Source organism: Zootermopsis nevadensis, unplaced genomic scaffold (assembly GCF_977971745.1).
Source record: "Zootermopsis nevadensis isolate Lab colony 2312 unplaced genomic scaffold, Znev_1.0 Znev_ptg000036l, whole genome shotgun sequence".
Taxonomy (NCBI): domain Eukaryota; kingdom Metazoa; phylum Arthropoda; class Insecta; order Blattodea; family Termopsidae; genus Zootermopsis; species Zootermopsis nevadensis.
The window spans coordinates 22,848-40,891 of record NW_028259168.1 but is presented as its reverse complement, the minus strand read 5'-3'; the positions used below and the strand labels follow the sequence as shown (position 1 = coordinate 40,891).

Below are 18,044 nucleotides of genomic sequence, written 5' to 3'. Positions count from 1 at the left end.
TCTCTCTGGTGATGAAGGCAGTAAGCATATTCCCCTTGTTACTTCATGCTTTTAAGTTAGTCATGTTTCTTTTCTGTATTAATAACATAGGCAGGAAAACTGTGACATGAGTTAAGAAAAATAAAAGCAGTAAGTACAGTTTCTATGGGATATTATGATACAATGTATAAAATGTGAAAGTAGGGCAAGGAAATATCTCAATTTGGGAACTCTACATTCAGACAGGTAAAATGCCATTTGTTGCTTTCGAACATTTTCGCTAGATCTACTGATACTATTGGTAGCACTGCATTAATCTAAATATATCGATATGGGAAAAAATGACTAGCGAAATTGCGTCGATCACTTTCGTAACCTGTTTTGAAGTACAGTACATATTTCTTGTACAGAGGTTTTGCAGTTATGTCAGACAGCAGACTGGCCGTATCTGATGCGAAGGTCTGAAAAAACAAGCACACAAACTGTGATGATCTCTTGGTAGTGGATTGTGTCTTGGAGTCTACGACTAGACAGCGGCGGATTTATCGTACGTAGTAAGATTTAGCAATTTGTGCGTTGTATTATAATTTTAACGGTTACATTATTTCTTGACGATGACTTCGCAGTTATACACACGAAAGTAAACAAGGTACGAAGTACTGGTTAATCTTGCACTTGTACTACCTTATCCGTGTGTTTGGTCACGTAACTTCGTCTTGTTTCAGGTTCGGACTTCTGTAGGGCCCTATTAAGCATGACAGATCTGCGATTCGATGGCCGAGTGGTTGTAGTTACAGGAGCTGGTGCAGGTGATTATCGTACACGAAAATAATGTTTGTGCCTGATCGCTTTTCTAGTATGCAAGACTTTCTTTCGGAAATATTTAATTCTTGTCGAAATTATTTTAGGTTATCGTTCTTGTCTTCGCGGTTTCAGCTTCATTAATGACTATATTGTACAAAAAAAATATAGTTCTTTCCCTCATTTGTTAAGACAAAAATATGAAATTGAAGGGTGTGGGCTGCTACAACAGTATGTTTCCAGTTTTAATTGTACCAGTTTGTGTGTGTCCATTTCCATGGATAAAAGTTGTCATGATAATATTAAAGTATGATGAGACTCCACATGCCATGTGATGTGTGCACTGCAGAGGTGAGTTAATACCCTTCTCTTTTATCATTTGTCTGTTTCCATTGTCTCATAATCGTATTAATCATGGCATTTGCTTACAACTTCTTGCAATGAACAGTTCTGTGTGTCGTTTCACCCACTTATCATTTCTTGTGTGCCAGTTCCTCATAATTCTGACCAGCCATGACTTTATGTTTCAGGCCTGGGTAAAGCATATGCCCTGCTGTTTGCGGAGCGTGGAGCATCAGTTGTGGTGAATGACCTTGGTGGTGGTCGCCATGGCGATGGGAAGAGTAGGAGTGCAGCAGACAGTGTTGTAGAAGAGATCCGGCACAAAGGTGGGTTTAGTGCATTATGATGCTTGTTGGCTGCTACTGCATTTGCATGTAAGTTTCTTGTTTGTCCTCTCACCTCTTCTCTTTCTCCTTCCTTCTTACAAACTGCTTCCTTGTGTCCCCCTCTACCACCTCCGTCTGATTCCCTTTCCTTTCCAACTTCTGTTTTACGGTGAAGTCGCAGCACCGCGGGATTGCATCTGTATCGTAGATTGTTTTGTTTCTGGTAGGTGGCAAGGCTGTAGCCAACTATGATTGTGTGGTGAATGGAGAGAAGATTATATAGACGGCTCTGGAAGAGTTTGGACGAGTAGATGTGGTAGTGAACAATGCTGGGATCCTGGACAAGTCATTCTCCAGGATTAGTGACGCAGACTGGAGTATGTTTGAGATTAAATCTTATTCTTGGCCATAATATCAGATTGTGGGGTACTTTCAGTGTATTTGGACTGCTACAGTCAGTCAGTCAGAAAACTAAGAGCGCCAGTGACTGGATATTATGTAGCTGTCCCAGGGGCCATTTTACGTTAAAGTCTGATAGTTCAGTGAAATTGGAATATCATTTTTCTGCAGAGACTAATTCTGAAAGAGTTAAAATTCACAAGCGTCTATTCTCATTGTGGTTCTGACCAGTTTCAAGAGACTGTCCATGGCATTTGCCTAGAGAGGCTGAGGAAAACCTTGACAAATACTGTCTGCTATGCCGAGCTGTTTTGTCTGTTGTTGATTTTGTATAGGAGGCCAAAAGAAAAGGGACTATGGTAGATTTCTTGAGTTCAGGGATGATTTTGCATGCTTTTTTGTCTAGTTACTAGTGCTGTTGAGGTTTAATGATCATTTGTTACTGTTGCAGGCTTAATTCAGGACGTACACCTAACAGGTGCTTTCAAGGCAACTCGAGCCGCGTGGCCTCACTTCCGTAAACAAAAGTATGGACGTGTCATTGTGACATCCTCCAATTCTGGTCTATATGGGAACTTTGGGCAGGCAAACTACAGGTCGGTGTTAGTGACACTTCAGTATATTTATCTTTCATAGGATTGATCATTTGTATAATGTGTGCGTGATATCTTGGACATTAATCTGTTCTGCTTTGAATATCTTTGGGATTTAAAAGTATTAATTACAATACACCCCTCCCCCCGCCTATGAAATATTGATTTAACATTCTGGTTATTTATAAAAATAAAAGTTTGTCTTTGGTTGCCAGAAATGGTAGAAACTGTTTTCCCCCACAGTTCCTCAAGACAGATGCTGGGTTAGTGTGTTATATAACCGAGGGTCACTTCTACATCCTCTCCAGTTCGTCATTCACCATCGCTCTTCCTTTCAGGACTGTGTAATTCGTGCGGCTGAAAAGTTGTTCTCAAATAAGAAAGTTGGTGTGAGTGATGGCCGCTTTATGCATTTCTTGGGAAGAGTCCATGTATGTTTTTTTTATGGTTGCAGTGCTGCCAAGATGGGGCTGGTTGGTCTGAACAATACGTTAGCGATAGAGGGCAGGAAGGACAACATCCACTGCAATGTGATTGTGCCAACTGCGGCATCCCGGCTTACTGAAGACATCCTGCCACCTGGTGGGTGCTGCTGATACTAAAGCCTGACAGTGTGTCACTTCTGTTTACAATAAATGAACATCAAGATGATGCAAACAGTGCATTTTGGAAGTATATTCACCCTTTTGTCATATTATCAGTTGTAATAAATAGTTCATGTTTTTGAGATCTGTTATCAGCAGTTTTTAATATTGTCTCATGATTATAAACACTAATGTGATACTGATAAGTCACTTGTTTGTTGCACAGATTTCTTTGCGCAGCTGCGCCCAGAGCTGATTGCGCCAGTCGTCGCGTGGCTGTGTCACGAATCCTGTGAGGAGACTGGCTCCATCATCGAGTCTGCTGCTGGCTGGGCAGGAAAATGTAAGTGTCAGTGGCACCCCTGTTCGGAATATGCTCGATGCCTGTAACGACACCACTGGTTCTGAGTCATGTGATGCCGTCCAAAACAGGACTGCATTTCATTAGGGTCATGAAGGTTGGGTCTGTTGTTGCTCTTTCAGTGAAATGCAGAAATGATTTTTTCACTGCAAATCACAATCGTAGATAAGTCGCAGAATCTGCATGTGGACTTCCGTAGATGTGTCAACAGCGGTAGAATGACCGGATTCATGTTTCAAGGGTCCTGATTTCAGTGAGACAGCTTGGAATAGCCATGAAACACAGTAATGATAGACAAGCAGAGAACCGTTTACCTCCCGTGCTGAGTGTCGGCAGAACTTTCCATCAGGATGCGTTCTTGTCTGACAACCTTCAGGTTATCTGGTGCGTTCACCGGGTGGCCTGCTGCGTGCACAGATGAATGAGCTGGTGACACCAGAGGCTGTTCGTGAGAACTGGGGCAAGGTGACAGATATGTCTGCTGCCGTTAAATTGGAGTCCATCCAGGAGGCATCTGGTACCCTGATGACCGTTCTGGAGCAGATGAAGTCGAACTCTGGGCTTTCTTCTGATGGCGTGAGTTATGACTCGATGTAGTTTTTTGCATATGCTTTCAGATAGTAATTATTCAAGTTACCCCTGTGTCTAAGCACCATCCAGTGGAGGTGTATAGAGGGAGTGTAGTATAAGACGTATGAATGAGCAGAATTAATTTTGTTTATTGCGTACAGGATTTTAGCCCGTCGCCATAATTGTAGTACGTGGTTTACGTTACTTCAGTTGTGTGTTTCTTGCGTATGGTGTTGGAAGAAGCTGACTGCTTCATTGTGGCTTACGCCACTGGAGGTCCAGTATTTTGTTAAATGAGGTGTACATTAGTTTTGGCAATGGCTGGTGCTGCCATCCAAGTATTGATGGTGGCTAATGTTTGTGCAGACTTGAACTTATTTTGTCTTTTTGATGACACTTATTCTGTGAACATGGTTTAAGGTCCTGATTTCCTTTCCAGAAGAGTGTTGTGACAAAGTTCCAATACACTCCTCGTGACCTGATCCTGTATGCACTGGGAGGTGAGTAATGTGCCCTTATGTGCGTGTGTTTGTGACAGTGTGACAGACAAGTAATGTGTTTGTTTTATTGCAGTTGGTAGCACTGTGACCAACCCAAGTGACCTGAGATTCCTGTATGAAGGCCACGCAGACTTCTCTGCATTGCCGATGTTCCTCGTGTTGCAAGGCGTGTCTGCCGTGATGGAGTCTAGTGTTACTGCTGAGGTGTTCAGTGGCAGGGATTTCAATCCTGCCAGGGTAAGTGAGGTTATGTCTTGATAAGCAGACTCTTTTGAGGATAACCGCAAGGTTCAGCATCGGTCATTTCGAAGCCTGCCTTCGGATGTAACCCTGAGCCACCTCACAATCTTCTTGCTGTGTTTTCATCTCTGTATGTGCATTTCTTGCCTTCGCAGCTGAACATGTCCATATATCTTAACGCAAGGCACATTTTACTGCCTGTGCTTTGTCTATTACGAATATAATAGCCAGTCTCCATCGCACTTGACTTGTTTAGTTCACTGTACATGCAGTGAGGAAGAAATTAAAAGTCTGCTGGTCCTCATGGAATGAAAGCAGATCCAGCTTCTGCAAAAATAATACTGCAGTGAGTTGTTTTTCTGTTCAGTGCAACGGAGGATCATTCAGGTCGTATTCTATGCTAGTGAAGTTGTAATTGAGCAGTGTGGTGTGGACTCGGGGAATGCTTGCTATCATTCAGTCCAAAATGTTTTGTCCTCTCATCTCACATCAAGAAAACTAAAGATACAAAAGTTGTGCTGTATGGGTGTTAAACTTGGTCTCCCACTTTGAGGGAGGAACATAGATTGAGGGTCTTTGAGAACAGAGTGTTTAGGATATTTCGACCTAAGAGGCAGGAAGAAAATTGCATTATGAGCTTCACGGACTGTACCCCTCACTTGATACTGTTAGGGCGATTAAATCGAGGAGGATAAGACGGGCGGGACATGCGGAACGCATTGTGGAGGGGTGGGGTGTTTACAAGATATTGGTTAGAAGGCCTGAAGGGAGGAGATTGTGGGTGAGACATTGGCGTAGGTGGGATGGCGTTAAGATGGACCTTTGGGAGATAGGAATCTATGGAGCAAACTGGATGCAGCTGGCTCAGGTTAGTCTTATGGCAGGCTTTTGTGAACTCAGTGATGAACCTTTGGCTTCTATAAAGAAAGTGTTCTATTTTTTGAGAAGCCAAGTATACAGTCAGTTTTTCAAAGAATATCCTGCACCATAGAGAGAGTGAGGATAGAATTCACACTGATTCAGTGAGCTGCACAGAGTGTAGATGCTTCCCACTGGCATGCCACTCGGTCGTGTAAACAAATGACAGTATTCAGTTGTTTTTGCAGATATATCATAAAGTATTTCTTTCTTTCTTTCCACTAAATGGATTCGAGAAGTTCTGCTAACTTAAAGATAGTTCAGTGGTTTCGACGTAGAGACTGATTGGATTATGAACCTTAGGGTTGCTGATGAGGCACAAAGGAATGAGAAACGATTGAGTACATAATTGGAGTTGACTGAGGAGGATCGTGTTGCTGCTATGTTGCCAGATGTTGCATGGTGAGCAGTACTTGGAGGTTCTGCATCCCATCAACAGTGAAGGGACTCTTGAGGTGCACTGCAAGGTGGTGGATGTGTTGGACAAGGGATCCAGGACTGTTGTGCTGGTGGAAGGTGAGATAAAATTGTGCAGTATGATCATTCCATTTGTAACTTCTGTCAACTTGGTTCGTGCAGTTGTAACGTGTCTCTTTTTCATTGATCTGTCTAGGCTAGGGGGAATATAAGTGGTTTAAAAGTCTAGTCTTCAAGGTGATACAAATTCAGTTGCTGTCTGTTGTCATTATTGCAGTGGAGACATTTGATGAAAGTGGTGAGAAGGTGGCACAGTCCCTGCTGACAACATTTGCTGTTGGAATGAAGGGTGTTACAGACAAGCGTACTTCACCCTATGATGTGCCAACAGCAGAACCACCAAAGCGGATTCCTGATTTGTCTGTTGAGCAACGCACGTCTCTTGATCAGGTCAGAATAGAGGGAAGCATGTGTTACGTGTGAGGCTCTTTGGTTATTTTTCTTTGAGGGGGGGTGGGGGGGGGGGTGAATGTAACTTTTCTTATTCTGTGTATGTATTTTTAGTTTCTTCTGTCAGTAGTACTAACGTGTGAAATATGGAGAAGAAGCACAATCTAATTAAGATCTTGACATATTTGTGGTGATAGAGCTTTGTAAAATGTGCATCCTTAAGATTATTTGATGTAGACTGAAAATGCTGACTGCTTTGAATCTGCACTTATTGCTGTGTGTGAAAATTATGACTAATGAAACACTGCAGCTAAGTCTGTAGAATTTAGTATGCAGAGAGATCATAAACACACCTACAAATTAATTGTCAATGTTTCTTCACTTCAACATTATTTCCTGCAGGCTGCACTCTACCGACTGTCTGGAGACCGCAACCCACTTCACATTGACCCGAATGTGGCTGCATTTGGTGGATTTGATCGGCCCATCCTGCACGGTCTGTGTTCGCTGGGCTTCTCAGCCCGCCATGTCCTACAGCAGTATGCGGATAATGATCCAACCAAATTCAAAGCCATAAAGGTGTGTAATAGAAACTTCTCTTTTTGGGGCTTTCCTATTTTCAAATTCTCATGATAACATTCCAGCACCCTCTTTCTGTTGTTCTATGGATTGTTTGTGTTCACAGCATTTTTCACTTGCCTCTTCCGTGTCTGATGTACAGTTCAGTTGATGTCAGTCATTGTACTTTCTTATTCTTTCCACATGCTTTCCTATTTTCTCGCATCCCTGTTGGAATACTTCATAACCGTGACTCCCATTCACAGTGGATACGTTAAGGGAGGCCTATGGTAAGTAAAAGAATATTCATGTGAAGCATGGTGCAATGGTGTGGCTTGATAGTAGATTTCTAAGTTGTAATTCCGGAGGACTGTTCATAACATTTTACCATTTCAGTCTCTTTTTTTTAATTTTATCATCTTGTTGCTTTGTAAGTTCTTTGTACTTTTTTTCCATCAGAGAGATTGTTAAATATGATGTTATTTCATGAATGTGTTTCATTTTCAGAGGTTATATAGCATCAGATAGAATGAGAGGATAATGAATGGGTATGAATTTGGAAAGGGGCAGTAATATTAATTTTCATGTTACTATGCTGGAAGTTCTTTGGAGGGACTGAGGAGAACTCTGATTAGCCTGAGAAGGATAGTCAGAAACTGGACTTAGATGCAACCTGATATCCCCATTAATATGGTTTAGATCGTTGCACTACACAGGCCATCAGAGTGTGAGGGTATGAAGAAAATGATGACTGTCACTGGTTTACAGGCTCGGTTCAGCAAGCCGGTTATCCCTGGGCAGACACTACAGACTGACATGTGGCAACAGGGGAACCGTATCCACTTTCAGACCAAGGTGAAAGAGACGGGGAGCGTGGTGATATCTGGCGCATATGTCGATCTCACCGAGGCATCCGTCCCGCAGCACAAGGTACGTTTTTGTGGCTGACTGATGGGCCAAGATCATCTTTGATGATGGTTGTTCTGCTGGTGAGAAATTTCGTTGCTGCTGGCCTTTCACCACGTTCACATAATTCTGCCCTTATGCTCTGTCATGAGCTGGTTGAGTCCTATCTATCTCTTCACATCATATTTCTCTAAGGTGCATTTTAGTAATGTCTGTGTGTGTGTGTAGATCTCCCAAGTACTGTTTTCCTTTCAGCTTTTCCAATGAAATTTTTGTGTCAAATTTCATGTCTACGCAGTGGAAATAAAAAGTCACACATATTGCAGGTTCCTCACAGAAAAATGCAATTTGATTATGCAGTACACTGCTACTAAACAAGACGAAGCATTTGAGCTGTGTTGTTTGCATGTAAAGCTTACTTAATATAAATGTACATTTTGATGTAAATTCTGTAATTGTGTGTTGGAGAATGTTTAATTTAGTGTGGGTTTAATGAGCCAAATATAAGATTTAATTCTGGATTTTTAGTAAAATGATAAGAAAGCTCTGATGGGCAGGGCATACAGCATGCATGAGCAAGACATGAAATGAGTACAGAATTTTGTGTGGAAAACCTGAGGGAAGAGATGGCTTCAGAGACCAACTCATAGATGGGAGTGTAATATTAAAATGGATCTTTAAAATACTGGGTGTTAGGTTGTGGATTGTGTTCAAGTGGTTCAAGATAAGTCCATGAGGCAGGCCTGAGCTGTGTGGTGTTTGTTCCTACAGATTGCAAGTTGTGTTTTAATCGATATAAAGTGTAACTGATATTCTGTTATCTTGTGATAACCTGCATTGTTCAGCCTAGCAATTTCTTACTCTCAGTGACAAGGTTATGTTTCCTTTTTGTTAAGATCCCAAACATTACAGCATTGCTAGTATCACATCTTCAGTAAGATCCATTTTAACCCTTTAAAGCTGAGTTGTAACTGTATGTACCACCTGCTGTAACAGTCATTATCTCTGCATTTTGCCCACAGAATATATAATGTGGGTTTTATATTGATCTCAGAATAAACAGTAATTTATTTCTCTAAGCAGCATTAACTAGTTTAGTGTTGTCGTGGAGACATGTTGTGTTTTCTTTGAGGTAACAATGGATTGATAGAATATTATGCACCTTCACTGTGGCTGAAGGGGTTAATTATTTTCTTTAATTTCCTAGTTGGTCTTCAGAGGTTACTCAAAAGCTCTATGGAATTTCTTTGTTTTCTCTTTCCTAGTTACATTTCCAGCTTATGGTAAATATCTGCAAATCAATTTCTCAAGATATTTGCATCTTCAGTGGGCAAAGTGAGGAAGAAACTTCACGATTTGTACAGTTCACTTAGTGCTTTGTGAATAGTGAACTGTGGGAGACAAAGAGAAGTTGTCACATGAATACATTGTTTCACTACACTTGTTTATGTAAAATGTCATTAGGTCAGAAATTGGCTTAGACTTGGAAAAAATTTTTGGCATGATGCTGGGGGTGGAGCCGAGTCATGATATGGCCATTTGTGTGTGTTTTGTCTAACAGAATAATGAACCTTTGTTTTGTAAAAGCAGTAAGTTTTTTGACTAGCTGAGTCACTGTCAAGGAGGCAGGAAAGACTTTGCACTTTAGCCTACATGTAAGGTTGTCTTGATAACATGTACAGTACAGTACAGTACAGTAGCTGTGTTCAAGGTCATGGAAGAAACACAAGTGAGTAGCTCTGATGTATGCTGGTTGCATCAGTCAGTCACTATGCCTGCTGTGATGAGGTCCACCAAGGTGAGGGAAGTGAAAACTGGAATTTGTAGTTCAGAGGCACATCTCATGTCCTGACATAGAATGAAAATATGAACATTGTTTTGCATTTGTTTTTAAGCTAAAAATATAGTATTCATAAATATTTAACACGTTCAGGAAGTACTCATTATTGATTACAGAGTGTGTAACCATCGAAACTACTCTCAGTAATGCTAAAGATCAAATTACATCATATCCATATTTTTCCACTTTTGTATGGTTGTAAAATATGGTTTCTTTCTTTGTGTGAAGAACCTAAATTGTGTTTGAAAACAACCAAATATTATTTGGGATCTTGAAGGATCAAATAAGTGGATTCTTAGGATAGTGAACTAAAGGACTAAATGTGTTGTTCATAAGATGAAAACACATAATGTATGCATAGTTTGGTGGGAATCCTGTTAAAAAAATTGGACATAAGTAAGACTGAGAATTTAAGGGGAGGATAATATTAAGCTGGATCTTAGACAAATACAGATGTGTTTGAACTGTGCCAAAGTGGCTTGGTCCTGCAGCTAGTGATACTGTTTGGTATTGGCAATGTTCGACCTTCGTTTTCTATCACCAGAGAGTTAACAGGTTCCTAGAGACATGCAGAAATGGTGTATGATGTTGGTGGCTTTGTAAACTGTAATGTGAGGTTGCATTGTTGGTGCAGGCATCCACATCAGCGCTGGATTCGGATGGTGTGTTTGACTTGCTGAAAAAGCGGGTTGCGGCAAACCCAGAGCGTGCCAAGAAGATCGGTGGTGTGTTCCAGTACAACATCACCAAAGATGGCAATACTGTTGCCACCTGGAGTATGTATCACACAGTTGTCATGGATTTACAGCACTGTTAGAGAGTAAATTTTATACAGACTAACTTAAAACTTTCATCTGTTAAACGTTTTGTCTGTGCGGTTAACTCTCCTACTTCATATCTGGCAGATCTTGGGTTTGTATCTCATTTGAGAGACAGGGTTTTCTTATCATAGTCACGGAAGGCAATGATGAGACCCTCGCCGGGTTCGCTTGTCACGGCCACTTGCAGCTGAAACGGAAAGACTTGTTATGCATTTCTGTTGCGTCCTACAGGAGCAGTGTGTGACGATGTTAACAGAAACCCAAAAAACAAAACAAGAGATAAACTTAGGAATTTTACATGATTACAGGCTTTGTGGCATATGTATTTGTCAAGAAGTTCTGGAAAAATGAAATGTATGCAGAAATTTGATGGTGAAACCTGAGGAACACCACTTGGAAGACTTGTAAGAAGTTTGGAGATTAATATTCAATTTTAGCTTTGATGTTAGCTATATTCAGTCCTCAGTTCATTTTAATTATGAGCTTTGAATATCAGAGAAGCAGACAGAAACAAGTATGGTGTCCATAGATGGATTTTCCAAGTAATATTTAAATGAAGATTTCTGTCTTCTGGGTTATTGCGCTGTGTAGTCTGGTCGATGTTAACCAACGTTTCAGAGGTCATACTGCCTCCGTCATCAGGGCGATGAATATGCCAATAGGGTGTGAGGAGTTGGATTTTATAGGCAGGGAAGTGAAAGGTGTAGCCTGCCCCGAGCCAATGGGAGCAGGTATGGGAGTGGACCAATGGTAGCACGTGGGCGAGGGTGGGAGAGGGAGAGAAAGTAGAGAGAGAAAGGTGAGTGTAGTTGTATGGATAAAGGCCCTGAAAGGGGCCGAGTTAGTGGTCTGGTTGGTTCTGGCGGCGCACTCTTGCTCGTTCTCGGAGTCCTCGGAGTGTGTGGATCAGAGGCTTCCAGGACCGGCTCAGGTGAAGTCCATCTTCCCTGTTAAAGTTATCAGGATGAAGTTCGATCTCGATGGCTTCCCTGATTAACCGGTCCATGTAGCCGGTTTTTGAGGAGAGGATAGAAGTGTCCTCTAGCTGTATCTTGTGCTCCAAGTTGAAGCGGTGTTCAGCAACCGCAGATTTCTCGGGCTGCCCGAGCCGGATGTGGCGTTCGTGCTCCTTGATCCTGGCCTCAACGGAACGGCCTGTCTGGCCGATGTAGACTTTTCCGCACTCGCAGGGAACTCTGTATACGCCAGGCGTCTTCAGTCCTAGGTCGTCCTTTACCGGCCGGAGAAAACTGGGAATTTTCTTTGGCGGAAGACCAACAGACTTGATGTCGTGCCTGGCCAGCAACCTGCTTATGCGGTTGAAGGTCGTCCCGACGTAGGGCAGGAAGGCAACCGAGGCTGGTTTTTCAGTAGGCGGTGGCAGCCTCGCAGGCGGATTGAGAGCTTTCTGAATCTGACGGTTGCTGTATCCGTTTTTCCTGAAGGTGGTGGTGAGTGCATCCAGTTCACTCTGTAGGCTGTCGTGGTCGCAAAGGGCTTTAGCCCTGTGTACCAGGGTCGAGAGCACGGCCTGTTTGTTGGACGGGTGGTGATGGGAATTGGAGTTGAGGTAAAGGTCGGTATGGGTTGGTTTCCGGTACACCTTGTGGCCTAATGAGCCGTCAGGTTTCCGGTGAATGTCTATGTCGAGGAATGGGAGATGGCCGTCCTTTTCAGTCTCCATGGTGAACTGGATGACCTCTGAAACGTTGGTTAACATCGACCAGACTACACAGCGCAATAACCCAGAAGACAGAAATCTTCATATTCACCGCTGTGAGAACCTCAAGTCTTACATAATATTTAAATGTTTCAAAATGAAAATCATTTTATCAATCTGAAGAATTTGTGTTTTATACTCATTATTTTACAATGGCTTCCTGTACATTCTAAATATATAATTTAGGACCAGCACAATGGAAATTACAAACATTTCTATAAATTTTGACCACGGTCCATGCAAGTGATAACTCACTTCAGAGGCATCCTCTGTTGGTCTGTAGTTGACTTCTGCAGCTGTGAAGTTGAAGTATCCATATTTCCTTGGTCTGACAGCTACTACATGAGATACATTTGTCCCTGCAGGGATCCTGTCAATCTTGATGTTGAGCTGACCACCCACCAAAGTGAAGGCCTCTTTGTGAAAGCTACTGTCACTCAGCTTAACACCAAGAGCAGTACTTGTGCCAACATTATATAGTGTGTACTGCAAAGAATGTTGTGTGTTATAATCAAACAAGTTTATGAGGTATGTTGGTATTATATGGGTACTAAATACAATATTATCATGAGATGCTCCATATTCTTTGGCTTGTAACATAAACGGCCTATGATATGTAAAAATTTCTATTCTGCAAAAACAACCGGACGATAATTTTTCTGAAACAATATGACATCTAAATATCCCAGCTACTATGTCCATGTCTTCAACCAGATATCTATTCAGTATCTGTTTCGAAATTAGCAATCTGGCACCCGTTTCTTCTTCCTCATTACCATCTACATAAGCAGCTAGGGCTGCGAGAACAAAAATACTTATAAATTTCATTCTTTCAAGACTTTTAACGAAATATTAATTTATACACTCCCCAACGTGTTGTACGCACGAGTACTTCGAATCTTTCCCAACGGAATGGCACTTCTTTATCAAAACTTCCAACTCGTTGCCAACTCACAAGCAACAAAGCATGTAATTCGACTCCTACTGGCAATGACCGCACTTAAAAATTAGTTCCGGTTCCCTTCATTGTCACCAATTTAAAAGTTAATGACGATAAAATATACCGTTCCAGCCGTTGCCAATGTTAAAATGAAACTGTTTTGGCTTCACTGTTAAACACGGAAGTTTAGAAGTTCCATAGTTTGTAACATGCTTTGTAACTCAGAACTGTAGTTTGTTAATCGGCTGTACTTCGTATGCGATTATTTGGAATAATTATTAGGCACATATGGATGTGCTTTGTTATCGGTAATATAACGTAACTGTGTTGAGAATCATGTCGATGTCTCTGTCATCAGACCCGGAATTGGAAATGAAAGTTAAAAAAGGTTTGAAAACGTGTCAAACATGGATTGAGTTGTTTATGTTGAACTTATATACGTAACATTGCAAAGCACTGCCCCCGATGGTGGAGAAGAGGGTAGAAGTTACCAGACTGCATCATGAGTTGCAGGGACGTTGCTACGATGTGGAGTATGCCATTGGGTAAGGTTTAAAGGAAATTCTGTTCGTTCACTAGTATTCAAGAGGAACCTTGTTCCCAAGTGAATACTTTTCCACAGGCTTGTAGCAGCATCTTGCTCATTTCTAGTTGACATTTTGAATTATGTGAAGTGTAATTTCTTTATGTTACAAGGAAAGCTTATTATTTAATCAATTAACTTAGTGATTTTAGACCTTCATTCATTTGACATTTCTGCCTGGCAAAGGAATAAGATCCTGAGTCCTGACACAAAGTCGCCAAATATGGTGTGTGTGCATGTGTCTATCTATCTATATATATATATATATATATATATGATTTGGAAGAAAAGTGAGAATCACAAGACCTTCCCAGAACTTTGTGTAGTTTTTTCAGCAGTTGTATTGTTCTCCAGGGCAGTGAAGTCTATGGAGGGGGCAGAGGATAACCTTGGTAACATACAGGAACTGCTGAAGAATGCGGTGTTCTTGCGACAGCAGATTAAGTATGAAGAAGCTCGCAGGTGAGTGTTATTGTGAATGTTGTGGACGTGATTTCTGTGGTCTGTCTGTGCCTTCTCTCAGGGTTCTTCCCATTTTATTCATATGTGAACTGAATGTAAGATGAGCAAATGTGTTTCAGTTGGAAAAGAATGTACTATAGCAAGTACAGAATGCTAAATTTGTGGGTTACCTGTGTTTTAGAATACATGAAGGAAATAGGGTTTGGGGAATTTGGGACACAAACTTGTTTTATAGCAACAGGAAGGAAGTCTGTCACTAGTGTAAATCCCCCATAAATAAATATCTCCTATGCGTAAGGAAAAAATGATCTGAATTGTTGTGTAGTACATGGACAAAACTATTCTGTGCAAATCCTCGTTTGGGAAGGAGTGATTCTACCAGTAAATTATAGCAGTGTTGTGTTAGCACTCCTGTTTCTCAAATGAATTACGTCCTATGCACAAGTCTCAGCAGGGGATTTGCTGTCCTGACTGAAGAGGGTTTTTTTTGTCAGTTTCCTCAGATCTTCCAGTTGAATCTGATCATAGTGTATCAGAATATGCCAGTTGATCCAGTGGTTTTTGAATGACTTATAAAGCAGTCTTATTAATTAAGTAAGCTGCATGTGTATGTCCATCTAGCCTGATTCAGTTACACAGCAGTTGACTGGTTTTTGTGAAATTTGGTGTGAATATCTACCATTTCAGTTCTCTTGATCTTCTGTTCATTTTAACTTTGTCATCTGCCATTACTGAATTGAGTTTTGAGGTTCTTATGATAGTGAATATGGAGGTGGCTGTCTTGCAGGTTGTTGCACCATTTAATGTAAAAATCAGTTTGTGCAACGTCGCAGGCAACCATCTTTGTAATGAGTTGTTTTGTAGGACACTAAATTAATTTTATTGCTCTGTGGATCACTGTTTCATTCACAGTAGTGTAGAATACCGGTCAGACAGTGTGTTAGTGATTTTTCACCTTGCTGTGATTCTTCATGTGTGTTAGAATTGTGTTTTGTTCTTGTGTGCTGATCCAAGAACATTTGGATTGGCATGCGCATATGCGCAACGCATGTGATTTATGTTGCATGTCTTGTCTGTGTAGGCTCCCCCACTAATGCTGTGACATGCCAGGTAATTGCTGCTTCCTGTTGTTTATTATGTTGGTAGTATATTATGGTAAGCAGTCACTACATGATCATGATGAAATTGGGGATATCACATGGCCTTAGAATTGTTACTGTGTAGGAGAAAGAGTGCATGGTCACATGGACATAATGTTTCATTGATACAGAGGACACTACAGAACAAGGGAACTGTGGTCCTATAAGTGGGAAATATTAACCTGTCAGTGTGGGCTGTGTCGAATGGACGTCTTTGCACGGTGTGATAGGTGCCATGTATGTTTCCAACATCAGAGTGAAAGAAATGACTATATTTATTCAATTGTGAGGTGATACTGAACTGTGCAATATCGTTATACTAAGAGACAGTATATTTAAGACATTTATTTCCTCTATTAGGTTGAAGGCCAGTTCATGCTTCATTGTTCAAAGTTCCTGCTTTTGGAAAAGTTCTTAATTACAGATAATAATGGCTACTTATTTCACCTGCTGTTTTGTGTGGGTGTTAAACTTGGTGTCTTGCACTGATGTCTGTGATGAGCAGAATACATGTAACTAAGAGAAACATACAGGCAGCGAGAGAAAATTACATAATGAGGAGCTTCATGAATTGTGCTGTTTTTTTGGGAAAGTGTTCAAATCAAGAAACCAGTGGGTGGTTGGTGTTGCCCAAGGAATGTAGTGGCACTTTAGTATTAGCAGTGGATAGTTATATAATCAATATTGTTTGTGCATGTTTTTTTTCCTTCAAATTAGCCATTTAATTACTATGTATTTGCATCGCTGTTTGTTTAATTTTGTTCAGATTACAATTTCATGTCTTGGATCCTCCATTCACAATAATCCTAATCCCATTTAGTATTAAGTAATTTGTACGGTTGAAATATAATTATTAAATAGCCTACGAATCAATTAGTCAGTTCATTCACCCTTTTAGCCACTTGATCTCTTAATCACAGTCAGGCGGCTAAGCAACCAGTGGATCAATCAACTGCTCATTCTGTTCAAAGATATTTGTTCGTACAGGAACAAGAAGGAGTCATACTAAATTAAGGGTTTGGTGCAGTCTTTACTGTATGATCTACTATTAGCTTCTCAAGGACTCTGCTTCATGAAAATTTTATTTACAATCACAAAATCATGTTTAGATCTTCAAGGACACCGGTTGACCACAGTTTGTTGGGAACAATACTGGTGATTCATGGTTAGGATCATTTTGGTTATATTTTGAGGATAAAATTCATATTTTGGGTATGAAATTCTTACTTGAAACTACATTTCTCGGGCATTTACAGTGAATCCTTCATTTAGTTCAGATGCCAAAAGTGGTGTTCTGAAAGTGCAAAGTTAAGAGCTTTCATTAAAGATTTCGGTGAGGAATATTTTAGTTCTGATGGAACAATTCTGTTCTGTAAACTTTGTGAAGTTAATGTTACAGCTGGTAAGGGATTTAATGTGCAACAACATTGTGATACAAGCAGTAGGCAGGTCAGGTTTCTGTTGCGATATGAAGTGAGCCTGCCAAGTGTACTGAACATACTGCACTGATTTCCTGGCAAGCAGTAGGCTGGTCAGGTGACAGACAGCTTTTCCCCGAGTAAAATCCCAAGGATCAATTAAGCTTCTTCTCTCAGCTATTCCCAGAAAGACAAAATGCATTCACTTTTAACTAACACAAATGCAAAAATAAACAGCATTCTGATGACGCAGTTGATTGAACATGTACTTTTGTTCTTGGGGAGGGGGGCACACCACACACACTTCTGAGTATATAAATGTCACTTATCAATGCCGTAAACGCCTCATGGCGTTTATTTATTTGATTCCTCGGGAATCATCGACACATAACCTCAACCGTTAAACGAGAACACCCTATCATTCCGTAACCTGATGACAGCCCACCTAGATCGCTGTTCGCACACATAAACTTACAGCACCTAAGACTAGATTCACGCAACAAATTTTACCAACTCTCTCTCTCTATCTCTGCGCGAACTTGACTACAGCGAATTCTAGTAGCGAACCCAGTAAACTACGTATTGGGCGGGAAATGCAGGGCATCGATATATCAGGAAGATCCAGAATCGTAATCTTGTAGGAGCCTGGTAGCCGAATGGATAGCGTGCTGGCCTGCGGAATACGACATCGGCAGTTCGAGACCCAGCGGATTCTTACAGTAGTATTAATTCTTAATTCTTACAGTAGTATTAAGTTCTAAATATAAAACGAGGGCAGGACTCAGGACTCAAACGATTTCTGATTTCTGATTTCTGCCCTCTAAAAATAATTGTGGGTTACCGGGAGGGTGGGGCGCCTAATATGATAGAATGAGGGGGGTTATGCACAAATATATAAAAGGGGGCTCAGTTGGGGGTATACCAACAACATACAGACATCAAAGCATATGAGTCGAAAAAGAAACAATCCAGCGAAATAAATCAAACCATCAAACCTGCATGCTTGTCATGTAAGCTGTTGAGTGTGTTCGCAGACTGACTTGATATCTGAACAGGAAACCTGATGGGACAATGAATGAAGTGTGTAATTACCTGACCTATAGGATGCACTTTAAATGTTGTGATTGTAAGTGTGAGATGATATGTTGACAGAAGTAAATGCAGTTTGGGATTGACA

The 18,044-nt window shown here is 41.0% G+C and overlaps 2 protein-coding genes across 3 annotated transcripts; one reads left to right on the top strand and one right to left on the bottom strand.

Annotated features, from left to right (window-relative positions):
* Positions 1 to 375: 375 nt before the first annotated feature.
* Positions 376 to 11,549, top strand: LOC147871924 (peroxisomal multifunctional enzyme type 2-like). Its single transcript, XM_087359832.1, has 15 exons — positions 376 to 526; positions 705 to 788; positions 1,311 to 1,448; positions 2,299 to 2,443; positions 2,895 to 3,022; positions 3,251 to 3,367; positions 3,762 to 3,961; positions 4,395 to 4,455; positions 4,529 to 4,692; positions 6,006 to 6,129; positions 6,308 to 6,480; positions 6,883 to 7,059; positions 7,807 to 7,968; positions 10,419 to 10,560; positions 10,914 to 11,549. Exons 2-15 carry the CDS (start codon positions 734 to 736, stop codon positions 10,973 to 10,975), a joined length of 1,848 nt encoding a protein of 615 aa, XP_087215958.1. The 5' UTR covers positions 376 to 526; positions 705 to 733; the 3' UTR covers positions 10,976 to 11,549.
* LOC147871923 (translocon-associated protein subunit beta-like) lies at positions 9,818 to 17,379 on the bottom strand. 2 transcript variants are annotated; one of them, XM_087359833.1, is made up of 2 exons: positions 12,581 to 14,098; positions 9,818 to 10,792 (listed from the first exon to the last, which is right to left on the bottom strand). In XM_087359833.1, exons 1-2 carry the CDS (start codon positions 13,151 to 13,153, stop codon positions 10,706 to 10,708), a joined length of 660 nt encoding a protein of 219 aa, XP_087215959.1. In that variant the 5' UTR covers positions 13,154 to 14,098; the 3' UTR covers positions 9,818 to 10,705. The 2 variants fall into 2 exon arrangements, 1 of the variants encoding a protein (XP_087215959.1); XR_015538148.1 differs by lacking the exon at positions 12,581 to 14,098 and adding an exon at positions 15,897 to 17,379 and having other exon boundaries at positions 10,716 to 10,792.
* Between the last annotated feature and the right edge of the window lie 665 nt (positions 17,380 to 18,044).